Source organism: Hemitrygon akajei, chromosome 11 (assembly GCF_048418815.1).
Source record: "Hemitrygon akajei chromosome 11, sHemAka1.3, whole genome shotgun sequence".
Taxonomy (NCBI): Eukaryota; Metazoa; Chordata; class Chondrichthyes; order Myliobatiformes; family Dasyatidae; genus Hemitrygon; species Hemitrygon akajei.
Window position 1 is genome coordinate 59,533,242 of NC_133134.1, and position 13,667 is coordinate 59,546,908.

The 13,667-nt window shown below is 44.6% G+C and overlaps 1 protein-coding gene across 3 annotated transcripts in view; it reads right to left on the reverse strand.

Annotated features, from left to right (window-relative positions):
• The window catches only part of shmt1 (serine hydroxymethyltransferase 1 (soluble)), a 55,099-nt gene extending 48,793 nt beyond the window's left edge, over positions 1-6,306 (reverse strand). Inside the window, exons 1-3 of one of the 3 annotated variants that reach the window (XM_073060955.1) lie at positions 6,228-6,306; positions 1,702-1,812; positions 758-903 (exon numbers count right to left, since the gene is read on the reverse strand). In XM_073060955.1, the coding sequence (XP_072917056.1) occupies positions 758-903; positions 1,702-1,782 (227 nt within the window). In that variant the 5' untranslated portion in view covers positions 1,783-1,812; positions 6,228-6,306. Of the gene's footprint in view, positions 1-757; positions 904-1,701; positions 1,813-5,992; positions 6,199-6,227 lie in introns of those variants that run through there. The other 2 variants (XM_073060956.1, XM_073060957.1) reach the window with 2 other exon arrangements.
• Between the last annotated feature and the right edge of the window lie 7,361 nt (positions 6,307-13,667).

Here is a 13,667-nt window from a genome sequence, read left to right on the forward strand (position 1 = left end):
AGTGATATTCTTGTCAAGTGCAGAATTACAAATGTAAGTCCTGAAAGCTGCAGAAGTCTAGCCCAAAGGTAAAAATGCAACAAAGTTCTCCTAGTCATTGTTTATATTATAACACTTTGGAAATGTACAGCATTAAAGACAGTATATATGCAGAGAGCATAATACACACAGAAAACTCCGATAATCCAGCACCTTTGGGATTTTTGTGGTGCTAAGCAAGCAGATGTTCCAGACAATTGGATATTACTAATCTTAATACACACAAACACAATTCTTTTTCTCTTTATTTGACACTACACAGTGGTAAAATGATTTTTCCAGTGAACATGATGAATATAAAAGGAGTGGGAAGTTTACAAGAGCTCTGCTCTGACTTCACACACCACTTGCTCTCACACTGGATACCTGGCTCACATTCTGGACAATGATTAATCCCGATACCAGACCAACAGGACTCTGGACTATCGGTTCAACAGGTTATAGATTCTTAGTCATGCATCATGGAACAGGCATTTTGGTCCAACTGGTTCATGTTGACCTAGATTCCCAACCAAGGTTGTCCCATTAGCCCACATCTGCCCCATTTACACCTAAACCTTTCCTATTCATGTACCTAAAAATAACATGTTACTATCTTTATTTTGGTACTTAAATGTTTCCCTGTAATAGTATGTGAACAGCTTAACTCCATCTTTTAGTCCATTACCCTACATTTAACTGACTATAATGTAGTCATGTTTCAGGAAAAGACCCCTACCTCTGCCCAGGATATCCTTCTGAGTACTTGTTGTTCATGCAAGAGCCCAGGGCTTCCAGCACTGCTCGGCTTGCAAAGTTCTCTGAGGCGATGAGTTCCAAGCCCAGCCTCTGACGATTCTTCTCCTTCTTAATAATCCCATACACCTGTCAGGGAGCAGAAGAGCAGAACTCTGCATGAGTGTTCTTTCACAGGACAAAGGCCAGGGACACTCCCAAAGCAGAAACAGGCCCACCTAGTCCACAAGAATGTTCCTTCACTGACATTCTCACTTCTCTGAGACTGCTTTCACCAATCAGCATGTCCTTGTGTTTACCCAGTTATCTGTGTTCTGCACGTGGATTACTTTGTATGACAGTTAATTTCATGTTTCCATGGCTCTGGGCGAAGTGGCTCATCTGGAATTTTTTTTTAAATCATTACTTGAATGATTGTCTTGTATCTACAATACTTAGTTTTGCACATCCTTATGGCTCCAGTAACCCAGGTTTTATCCTGATCTCCGGTGCCGTCTGTGTAGAATTTACACATCTTTCCCACGCCTGCATGGATTTCCCTCACTGGGTAGGTTATCTGGCCAATGTGATTTGCCCCGGTGTAGATCAGTGGCAAAAGAAAAATCAGGGGAACTTAATGGGTATCTAAGAGAGTATAGGTTACATGGGAATAAGTCACGGAATAGGGATTACTTGAAGACCTAGTAGAAATTTGATAGATGAATAGCTCCCACACTTTAATAAATGACAAAGTTTAAAAATATATATAATCTTCAAGTTGCCATGAGCAAACTCTATAGAAAAGAGCACAAGCAACAGGCTGTCATGGTTGCTGTAATCTCAGTTCCAGTATCCAAAATGTTCAGCCCGAATGCTGAGTTTCCTATACAAAATACAAGTCATTTTTTTAGTAAACAAAGGGCTTTGACAATTGTTTGCTTTAACTACCTCTGGGTCATTGGTGCAAAGGGGCTCCACCAGCTGTGCATTGTGGGATTCCCAGATGTCTTCAGCTATGATGTCTGTCATGATCCAAAAACTTTCTTCTTAGGACTTGTGCTGTATTAAATACAAAAACACCCCAAAGTTAACGTGATTAGAGTTTGCTTCATTACGCAGGGGCTGTGGAAATGTTTAACTACACTGTAGTCCACTCCCATCCACTCCATAATGTACTGGTTAGGCACAGGAGTACATTCAGCCAGAGACTCATTCCACCGAGATGTAACACTGAGCGTCATAGGAAGTCATTCCTACCTGTGGCCATCAAACTTTACAACTCCTCCCTCGGAATGTCAGACACCCTGAGCCAACAGGCTGGTCCTGGACTTATTTCCACTTGGCATGATTAACTTATTTTTATTTAATTATTTATGGTTTTATATTGCTATATTTCTACACTATTCTCAGTTGGCGCAGCTGTAACCAAACCCAATTTCCCTTGGGATCAATAAAGTATGTCTGTCTGTAAACAGAATTTCATCTATCCTGGATAATCATTCACTTGGCAGAACAGAGTTTGCACTTTTCTATTGTGACTGTCAAACACAAACAAAAGAAAACCCTTTCCATCATAAATCTTCAAGAGGCCATTTGGCCCATCTTGAAGTTGGTAGTTAGCTGAAGCACATTCTCTAACGATGTCTTCTGTAACAATTATCCATATCCACTTTAAAAAATGTACAGATTCTACTTCAACTTGAGCGCTAAACTTCCTAACGATCCCTTGGAATGAAGTCTCTTACCCTTTATCAACATTCCTTTGGTGATTATTTGTTCTCTTCCACTCAGCATTAAATCAAAATTAACTCCCCCCCCCCACAAATTCATATTACGAAAATCTGATTTTAAACACTTTTATCAAATCTTAACAGTTCTTGTCACACTTGAATTCCAAGCTACATTCACAAAATCACTTGACAAAAATAGAGAAGACCTTTGGCTTTTCCCTGCTAAATCAATCATAGCAAAACTCTTCCACCTCCTCCTCCCCCCCCAAACTTCTATTTCTAGTTCCAGTATTTTGTTTAGAGTCAGCATTATGCAGCATAGTCAACAGGCCTTTTAGCAGAAGTTATCCATGTTGACCAAATTATCTACCTGAACCAATTCAGTATCTCTCCAAACCTTTGCTTTCCTATCCATGCACCTATCCAAATGTCTTTTGAATGTTGTACCTGCCTCTACCTCTGATAGCTCACTCCATACCCCCACTACCTTCCATATCAACAACCTGTTCCTCAGGTCCCCTCTCATCTTAAACCCATGTTCATCACCCCACTGAAAGACGGGCTGTCATCCCCACTCCTCATCTGAAGTTAAAACTTTTGAGGACTGCTTAATAACTGGTCTAAATTATACCTTGACTTTGTTTTTCTTTATTAAAAAAACTCCATCTTGGCCTTCCATTCCCAGTAGAACTTCCCCTCAAAACCTCTTTGGCTTGCTCACCCCTTTTACATCTCTAAAATCTACATTTACGTGGAAACCTTTCTTCGAACTTCTCTGTATGTACCATAGTTGAAGACTGGTTGCTTATTTTCCCAATGAGCACCCTAGCTGTTTCACAATTGTTTCTTTATACATCCAAGATGTTAAAGACAGACTAGATTTTCTTGACTAGCAGTTGTGCTTGGATCCAGATATTAGGTACACCTCTCCACCAGTGCAGTAACAGAGTCATTGAGCGTTGATCACAATACAACTGGAGCACCAGCCATATATTCAGAGCAAAGCCCTGTCAGAATGAGGCACTGGGAAGAAATCAAAAGTCCACAGAAACTGCTGGCACTCCTTTTGTTTGTGAAAGCTGACTCTTACACACACATGGTTACACAACGCATGGGTAAGTTATTATTTTACACTGGTACAGATAATAAAGGAACGTTTCTCCTTCAGCCCGCACCATAAAGAGCAACTGCTAACTATGAAAGTGACCCTGGGAGGGTTTAGAACAAGCAGGCATGTATTGGCTCTACAATCCCACTCCACCCAGGTTTCACCACTCACCTACACGTTACAAGTAACCTGCACATTTTAGGGATTACTCATTGATAGATCTAGCATAAACTCTCAAATTATCCTTTGTGCTCACTTAATCACAATATCTGCCACCTTTACAAATCTGTAGACATCCAAAACTCCAATGTTGTTCATACCTGCAGCTTCTTCCCCACTGCCATCAACCTGAGAAACCTTAACACTACCTCAGACCATATTTCTTTTCCTCTTTCTCAATTTTGCACAAGTATTGTTATGCTTATTTTATTGCTCATGTTTGTGCATGTGTAAGTTATACATAATTTATGTTAACATGCTCGTAATGTACTGACCACTGCCCTCAATTCTCCCTGCACTAATCCCAAAATCACTATCAACCCCATAAAGGTGCCGCTGTTGTAATCTGGTGGACTGACCACTCTACCTTCCTGAGGTCAGGCATCAGCTCTTTGATACCCCCTCTTACTTACCCCTTAATCACTACCCCATTGAGAAGCATCAGCCCGCTGTTGCTCACACCATCACTGACTCCATCCCCTCTGGAGATCTCTGCTCTACAGCATCCAGCCTCAGTTCCCTTATCCTGCACTACTTGTTTCTACCTCCTACCCAAGTTCCACAAACCTGACTGCTCCATAGATCCATTGTTTCTGCCCACTAAACTTGTGTCCCTGTATCTCAACTCCATTTTATCTCCCTTGGTTCAGTTCCTTCTCAATTAGATTTGGTGACACCTTCCATGCCTTAACCACTTTGACAACCTTCAATTCCCAGGCCCTGGCCACCTCATTTTCACCAGGGATGTCCAGTCACCATACCCTTCCATTCTCCATCAGGAAGGCCTCAAAGTTCTCCAATTCTTTCTTGACAACAGACCCAACCATTAACCTTCTATCACCACCCCTGTCTGTTTGCTAGAATTTGTACTTAACTTTAACAACTTCAGAATCCTCTCCCTTTCACCAAACCTAAGGTGTAACCATGGGCGCTCACATGGGCCCCAACTACGCCTGCCTTTTTGCCAGCTACGTGGAAAAGTCTGAATTCTAAGCCTATACCAGCAGCACTGCTCAACTCTTTCTCCGTTACATCGACCACTGCTTTGATCAATTTCACCAACTTTGTCTACAACTTGGTTCATTTAGTCGATCTCCTATTGCTTTCCCTGCTTGCATCATCTGTCTCCATCTCTAGAGAAAGTTTTTGCAAACCCACTGACTCCATGGTTACACTTCTCCAGCCATCACTTGCAGTCATGCCATTCCCTTTTCTCAGTTCCTCCATCTCCAGCACATCTGCTCTCATAATAAGGTCTTCCATTCCAGGGCATCATCAGATGCTCTTTGGTTCACAAAGGAGTGTTTCCCCTCCACTGCTATCGATGCAGCTCTCAACTGAATCTCCTCCAATTTCCACATATCTAGTCTCACTCTCTCGATATCACAGGAACAGGACCCCATTAATCTCACCTACCATCCTACTAGCCTATACTATATATATACACACCCCTCCCCATCAATCAACCTCCTGGGACTTACCCAACAACTCGCAAAGTGTTACACCTGCACCTACACCTACTCCCTTACCACCATTCAGACGCGAACAGCCTTTCCAGGTGAGGCAGTGCTCCGGTAACCTCTGCTGCATCGGTAAGATTTGATGCAGACTGAGGATTGTTTCATGGATGTGAAACTGGCATGTCTATCCACCGCCACATTGAAGCCAGCCACACATATTCATTCTTAAGCACGAACATTGATTTCTCTGACTTCCAGAAACCACTCCTCTCTTTTATTCCCCCTTCTGTTATCCCTATGGCCCAATTACCCCTTCTCTCCCCCCCTCACCACCTATCCATCGCCTTCACTCCCCCCCCCCCCCCCCCCCCGGTTTCCCACCTCCCTTCTCTTTGTCCCACGGTCCAAAGTTCTCTCCAATTAGATTCCTTCTTGTTCAGCCCATTGCCTTTCCTACCCAACACAGCCCAGCTTCCACATTATTCCCTCCACCCCCACCACCGTCCCCCTCCCAACTGTATTCATCCCATCGCCTTTAACCTTGATTTCCAGCATCTGCGCGCTCCTGACAGTAACTTGAGCTACCTAGAAGTTTCTGAAACAAGATGCAGAAATCTGAATTCCCGCCACTCTGTCTCAGCAATTACTAATCACAATATTAAATGTCAAACAAACACCAAAACTCAGCTCGCATATGCTCGCAAGGTCAGTGTTGATTCTACCGTGCAACTTCCAAAAGAATACCCGCGTGTATTGTTGCGAGGAGCTCGGCCTGCAGCCGAATACTTGGACTTGGGAGATCCTCCACCTGTTCTCCTCTAAACTGTTAGAAACTCCAACTCAGACGCAATACAACATAATCCCGGTGATGCAATTTTAATTCCCAGCGTTAGTGGCATAAAGACAGACTACACCTGCAAACCCTGAACCCGAAACTGCACAAACACACCAACTTACCGGGGACCGTCAAAGTCTTAAATTACACGCCAGCGCGTACGATTTATCCAGCCAATCGCAGGGCCAATGAAACCTAACCAATCAGAGATGGAATTTGTTTTCCGGCAGCCAATCAGAGTAAAAATGCTGTTTCTGTACTCCAGTTCACGGGTAGTCGTTTGGCTCTCCACATCCCCTACCATCGTTGGCTTTCTGACTGCTGCAGCCAATCACGAGTCAGACTCGATAATTATTCTGTGTCCTAATTCACTACGATGCACGGCTGCGTTGTAAAACTCCCAGCAGTTCAGGGCAGAGTAAGATCCCACAAAAAACGGGGACCAGCTCTTCTGCTTCGCTGATGGAGATGGAGGTCTATCTCCTGCTCCTTCACTTAAATTAGTGTCAAGGGATCTTTCATTTCACGCTGAAAGAGCAGACAGAATCACTTTCAAAAGATAGTTAGCTTGTCCCAACAGTGCAGCACACCCACCAAATTGAACTGAGCTGTTCAAGGCTGTCACAATGGTTATAGAGTCATAGAGCAGGGTAAACAGGTCATTCTGCCCAAGTGGTTTATCCTGACCTAGATACTCATCTAATATAGTCCATGAGCCTGCGTTTGGCACATATCCCTTCAACCTTTCCTACCCGTGTACCTCTCTCCACGCATATTTTTAAATGTGGTAATATGTTTGCCTCAGCCACATCCTCTGGCAGAATTAGAATCAGAAAAAGATTAAATGTCACCAGCATATGTCGTGAAATTTGTTAACCTTAAGGCAGCAGTACCATGAACTATACGATAAATAAATACAGAGAAAACACTCAGCTACATTAATATATGCCTGGTAAATAAGGTTAAAATAAGTAGAGCAAAAAACAAATAAAAAAGTAGTGAGCAAGTGTTCATGGGTTCAAAGTACATTCAGAAATCAGATGGCAGAGGGAAAGAAGCTGTTCCTGAATCACTGAGTGTGTCCCCTCAGGCTTCCGTACCTCCTTCCTGATGGTAACAGTGAGGAGAGCATGTCCTGGGTGGTGGGGATCCTTAATGATGGGCACTGGCTTCCTAAGGCACCACTCCTTGATGTCTTCGATATTACAGAGGCTGGTACCCACGATGGAGCTGGCTAATTTTCAAATTTCTCAACTTATTTTGATCCTGTGTGGAAGCCCCCCCCCCCCATACTAGATGATGATGCAGCCAGTCAGAATGCTGTCTGCTGTACATTTGAAGTTTTTGAGTGCTCAAATCTCCTCAAACTCCTAATGAAATATAGCTGCTAAGACCATAAGACATAGAAGCAGAATTAGGCCATTCAGCCCATCAAATCTGCTCCGCTATTCTATCATGGCTGCTCTGGATCCCACTCAACCCCTTACACATGCTTCCTCGCCATACCTTTGACGCCCTGACTGATCAGAAAACGATCAACTTCCGCCTTAAGCGTATGCACAGAATTGGCCTTCACCACACTCTGTGGCAGAGCACTCCACAGATTCACTACTCTCTGGCTAAAAAAAATCCTCCTTACCTCTGTTCTAAAGGGTTGCCCCTCAATTTTGAGGCTGTGCCCTTTAGTTGTGGATTCCCCCACCATTGGAAACATCCTCTCCACATCCACCTTATCTAGTCCGTTCAACATTCAGTAGGTTTCAGTGAGATCCCCAAGCATTCTCCTAAATTCCAGTGAATACAGGCCCAAAGCTGCCAAACGCCCCTCAAATGTTAACCCCTTTATTCTTGGAATCATGCTTGTGAACCTCCTCTGGACTCTCTCCAAGGACAACACATCCATTTTGAGATATGGGGTCCAAACTTTTGACAATATTCCAAATGTGGCCTGACTAGTGTTTTGTAAAGGTTCAGCATCATCTCCTTGTTTTTATATTCTAATCCCCTTGAAATAAATGCCAATATTGCATTTGCCTTCTTTTACCACAGACTCAACATGTAAACTAACCTTCTGAGAGTCTTGCACGAGGACTTCTAAGTCCCTATACACCTCTGATGTTTGAACCTTCTCCCCATTTAGATAATAGTCCACACTATTGTTCTGTTTACCAAAATGCATTATCATACATTTCCCAACACTGTATTCCATCTGCCACTTTTTGCCCATTCTTCCAATTTGTCTAAGTCCTGCTGCAATCGCATTGCTTCCTCAGCACTACCTACCCCTCCACCTATCTCCGTATCATCCACAAACTTTGCCACAAAGCCATCAATCCCATTATTGAAGTCATTGACAAACAATGTGAAAAGTAGCGGTCCCAATACTGACCCCTGAGGAATGCCACTAGTCACCAGCTACCAACCAGAAAATGCCCTTTTATTCCCATATGCTGCCTCCTGCCCTGTCAGCCATTTTGCTATCCATGGCAGTATCTTTTCTGTAATGCCTTAGGATTTTATCTCGTTAAGCAGCCTCATGTGTGGTACCTTATCAAGTGCCTTCTGAAAATCCAAGTAAGTGACATCCTCTGCCTTTCCATTGTCCGCCCTGCTTGTTACTTCCTCAAATAACTCCAACAGATTTGTCAGGCAAGATTTCCCTTTACTGAAACCATGCTGACTTCGACTTATTTTATCATTAGTCTACAAGTACCCTGAAACTTCATCCTTAATAATAGACTCCAACACTTTCCCAACCACTGAGGTCAGGCTAACTGACCTATAATTTCCTTTCTTTTGCCTTCCTCCCTCTTAAAGAGTGGAGTGACATTTGCAATTTTCCATTATTTTGGGGCCATGCCAGAATCATGTGATTCTTGGAAAATCATGACCAATGCATCCATTATCTCTTCAGCAACCTCTCTCAGGGCTCTGGGATGTAGTCCATCTGGCCCAGGTGATTTAACCACCTTAAGACCTTTGAGTTTGCCTAGCACCTTTTCCTTTGTAATAGCGATGGCACTCACTGATACTCTGCTAGTGTTTTCTACAGTGAAGACAGGTGCAAAGTACCCATTAAGTTCATCTGCCATTTCTTCCCCCCCCCCCATTACTATCTCACCAGCATCATTTTCCAGTTGTCTAGTATTAACTCTCAACACTCTTCTCTTTATATGACTGAAAAAAACTTGTGGTATCCTGCTTTATATTTTTGGCTAGTCTGCCCTCATATTTCTTCTTTTCCCTTATAGCTTTTTTAGTTGCCTTTTGTTGGACTTTAAAAGCTTCCCAATCAAACTTCCCACTCAATTTTGCTACCTTATATGCCCTTCCCTTGCCTTTTATGCAGCCCTTAACTTCCTTTGTCAGCCACGGTTGCCTACCCCTGCCGTTTGCAACCTTTCTCTGTGAGACATATCTAAACTGCACCTTGTGAACTATTCCCAGAAACTTCAGCCATCTCGGCTCTGCCATCATCCCCGTCAGTATCCTCCTCCAATCCACCTGGGCAAGCTCCTCTCTCATGCCTCTGTAATTCTCTTTATTCCATTGTGATACAGATACATGTGAGTTATGCTTCTCCCTCCCAAGTTGCAGTATGAATTCAATCATATTATGATCACTGTCACCTAAGTGTTCCTTTATGTTAAGCTCCCTATTAAGATCTAGGTTATTACACAAAGTCCAATCTACGATTGCAAACTTGCCTCCTTTATAGTTGCAGTAATATGTTGCATCCAGGTTACATCCTCAGAGATATTGACACACAGGAACTTGAAATTTCTCACTCCACTTCTGATCCCTCCATGAGGATTGGTTTGTGTTACCTTGTCTTACCCTTCCTGAAGTCCACAATCACTCTTGCTGAGTGCGAGGTTGTTGCTGTGACACCATTCCACTAGCTGGTATACCTTGTCCTATACAGCCTTTCATCACCATCTGAAATTTGCCAACAAAGGTTGTAGCATAAGCAAATCTGTAGATACTGTATGAGCTGTACCTAGCCACACAGTCATGGGTGTAGAGAGAGTAGAGCAGTGGGCTGAGCACACATCCCTGTGGTGTGCCAGTGTTGATTGTCAGCAAGGTAGAGATGTTATTTTCAATCTGCACAGGTCATTTCAAATATAGGACTGACCTGTCTCTGGGTGAAAATGTTGTCCCTTGGGGTCCTATTAAATCATTCCCCTCTCATCTTAAAGTCAGGCTCTGTCATTCTTGGTTTCCTAAGACTATGCATGTTCACCTTATTCTGTGCCCCTCATAATTTTATACCTATGTGTACACCCCTCATTTTTCGACACTCCAATGAAAAAATCTAGATGCATTCCAGCAACTGGAGTTCCTGAGACCAGAATAAACTGCAGAGAGTTGTGGATACAGCTCAACACATCATTGAAATCAGCCTAGCCTCCAAGGTATCTGTCAAACCTTCTCACTGCTTTGGTAAAGACCATAAGGTATATGAGCAGAATTAGGCCATTTGACCGATTGTGTCTGCTCCGCCATTTCATCATGGCTGATCCATTTCCCTGCTCAGCCCCAGTCTCCTGCCTTCTCCCCATATCCCAAATGATTATATTAGCCAACATAATCAAAGACCCCTCTCACCCCGAACATTCTCCCTTTCTCCCTCTAACATCGGCAGAAGATACAAAAGCCAGAAAGCACATACCACCAGGCTCAAAGACAGTTTCAATCCCAAATATTCAATGATCCCTAAAATAAGGATGGACTCTTCCTTTCAAAATCCACCTCATTATAGATTTTCACCTTTTTAGCTTCCAGCACTGCACCTTTCGCTAACATTTATTCTGCGTTCTGTTCTTGTTTTCCCTCGCACTAGCTCAGGACACTGTTGTGATGAAATGTGATGTGTAGATAGCATGCTAGTCAAAGTTTTCTTTCTTGCTGTATCTCGATTCATGTGACAATAAAAACCAATTTACCAGAAGTCAAACATTGGGTAAATCAGGGTAGGGCTTAAACAGTGAATGGTTGGACCTTAGGGAGTGTTCTGAATCAGAGGGAACTATAAGTGTAAGTACAATATGCAGCTGAAAGCAGTGTCATTGATAGACATGGTGGAGAAAAAGGCTTTTGGCACACTGGCCTTCAAGAGTCAGGGCACTGTCAAGTCAAGTCAAGTCACTTTTATTGTCACTTCGACCATAACTGCTGGTACAGTACATAGTAAAAATGAGACGATGTTTTCTCAGGACCATGGTGTTACATGACACAGTACAAAAACTAGACTGAGCTACGTAAAAAACAACACAGAGAAAGCTACACTAGTCTACAGACCTACCCAGGACTGCATAAAGTGCACAAAACAGTGCAGGCATTACAATAAATAATAAACAGGACATTAGGGCAGTAAGGAGTCAGTCCAGGCTTTGGGTATTGAGGAGTCTGATAGCTTGGGGGAAGAAATTGTTACATAGTCTGGTCGTGAGAGCCCGAATGCTTCAGTGCCTTTTCCCAGACGGCAGGAGGGAGAAGAGATTGTATGAGGGGTGCATGGGGTCCTTCATAATGCTGTTACCTTTGCAGATGCAGCGTGTAGTGTAAATGTCCGTAATGGTGGGAAGAGAGACCCCGATGATGTTCTAGGCTGACCTCACTATACGCTGTATAGGTCTTGCGATCCGAGATGGTGCAATTTCCGAACCAGGCAGTGATGCAGCTGCTCAGGACACTCTCAATACAACCCCTGTAGAATGTGATGAGGATGGGGGGTGGGAGATGGACTTTCCTCAGCCTTTGCAGAAAGTAGAGATGCTGCTGGGCTTTCTTTGCTATGGAGCTGGTGTTGAGGGACCAGGTGAGATTCTCCGCCAGGTGAACACCAAGAAATTTGGTGCTCGTTACGATCTCCACCGAGGAGCCGTCAATGTTCAGAGGGGAGTGGTCGCTCAGCACCCTCCTGAGCTCGACAACCATCTGAGCATGGGAGTTGGGACTTCACATTGCAGTTGTACAAGATATTGGAGACCACACTGGGGGTATTGGGTACAGTTTTGTTGTCTTGTTATAGGAAAGGCATCATTAAACTGGAAAGACCACTGAGAAATTTTCCAGTGATGCTGCCAGGACAGGGGTCTGAGTTATGGGGAAACATTGGACAGGCTAGGACTTTATTCTTTGGGGCATAGGAGATTGAAGGTAATCTTATAGAGGTGTAAAAAATCACAATGAGCATAGAGAGGGAGAACACATGGAGTCTTTATTCTTGAGAAGAGGAACTAATCCCTTGAGGCATAGGTTTAAAGTGAGAGGAGAAAATAAGCTTAAAATAATATTTTAGATCATGCATATTCAATAACATATTGTGATATGTGCCACTGACACTGTTAGAGACCATTGATGTGATTGTGGCGACCCACTTTCTGCGCAGGCGAACCGGCTCACAAATAGCCAGCGCACGGGGGGAGACTTTGGTAATGCACCTCTGACGTCATTTCCACCCGGAGAGGGTGGGGATTAAATGCCAGCGCCGTGAAGTTTGGATAAACTAGTCTCGAAACGACTTACCGACTGCGTGTCGTTATTTCAGCGCTGTGTGTAGCACATCGCTACATTGGTGACAGCCCAAACGGGATTTGGACCAAAGATGACCGACTCTTCATCTGTTCACGCAGTTTCACTAAAACTGCCGACTTTCTGGATGCTGCGACCATGCGTGTGGTTTAGCCAAGCAGAAGCCCAGTTCCAGATTCGGCAGATATCCTCTGATTCCACGCGTTACTATCACGTGGTGAGCGCCCTTGACCAGGAGACGGCCGCCCAGGTTGCGGATTTCATACAGTCGCCCCCGGAAGAAGGAAAATATGAAGCATTCAAAGCGCTGTTCACTGAGACCTTTGGCCTCTCACAGCATGAACGGGGTGCCCGCCTGCTTCACCTGGACGGTTTGGGAGACAGACTGCCGTCAGCATTGATGAACGAGATGCTGGCCCTGGCTGACGGACACAAGCCCTGCCTCATGTTCAAGCAAGCGTTCCTAGAGCAGCTGCCCGAGGACATACATCTGCTGCTGGCCGACGCAGATTTCAGCGACCCCCGGAAGGTGGCGGCCCGGGCAGACGTGCTGTGGAAAGCAAAGAGGGAGAGCGTGGCGTCCGTCCGTCAGATTACCAGGCCACGCGCCCAACAGTGGACCAGACCAGGCCTGGCAGGGGGGCGCACACAACACAGAGGCAGGAGTGAGGAGGACAGTGAACAGTGGTGTTTCTACCACCAGCGGTGGGGCATAAAAGCCCTCCGTTGTCACCCGCCCTGCAATGGCCAGGGCCAGCTGCCGCTAATGACTATGGCGGCTGGCCACCAGGACAGCCTCTTGTACGTCTGGGACAAACAGTCGGGACGCCGCTTCTTGGTCGACACCAGAGCGGAAATCAGCGTCTTGCCCCCGATGGGGTACGACACCCGCAACAGGAAGCCAGAACCCACCCTGAGGGCCGCAAACGGCAGCACAATATGGACCTACAGCACCCACACAGTGCAGCTGCAGTTTGGTGCCAGCCGGTTCATGTGGGACTTCACACTGGCCGTGGTGGCCC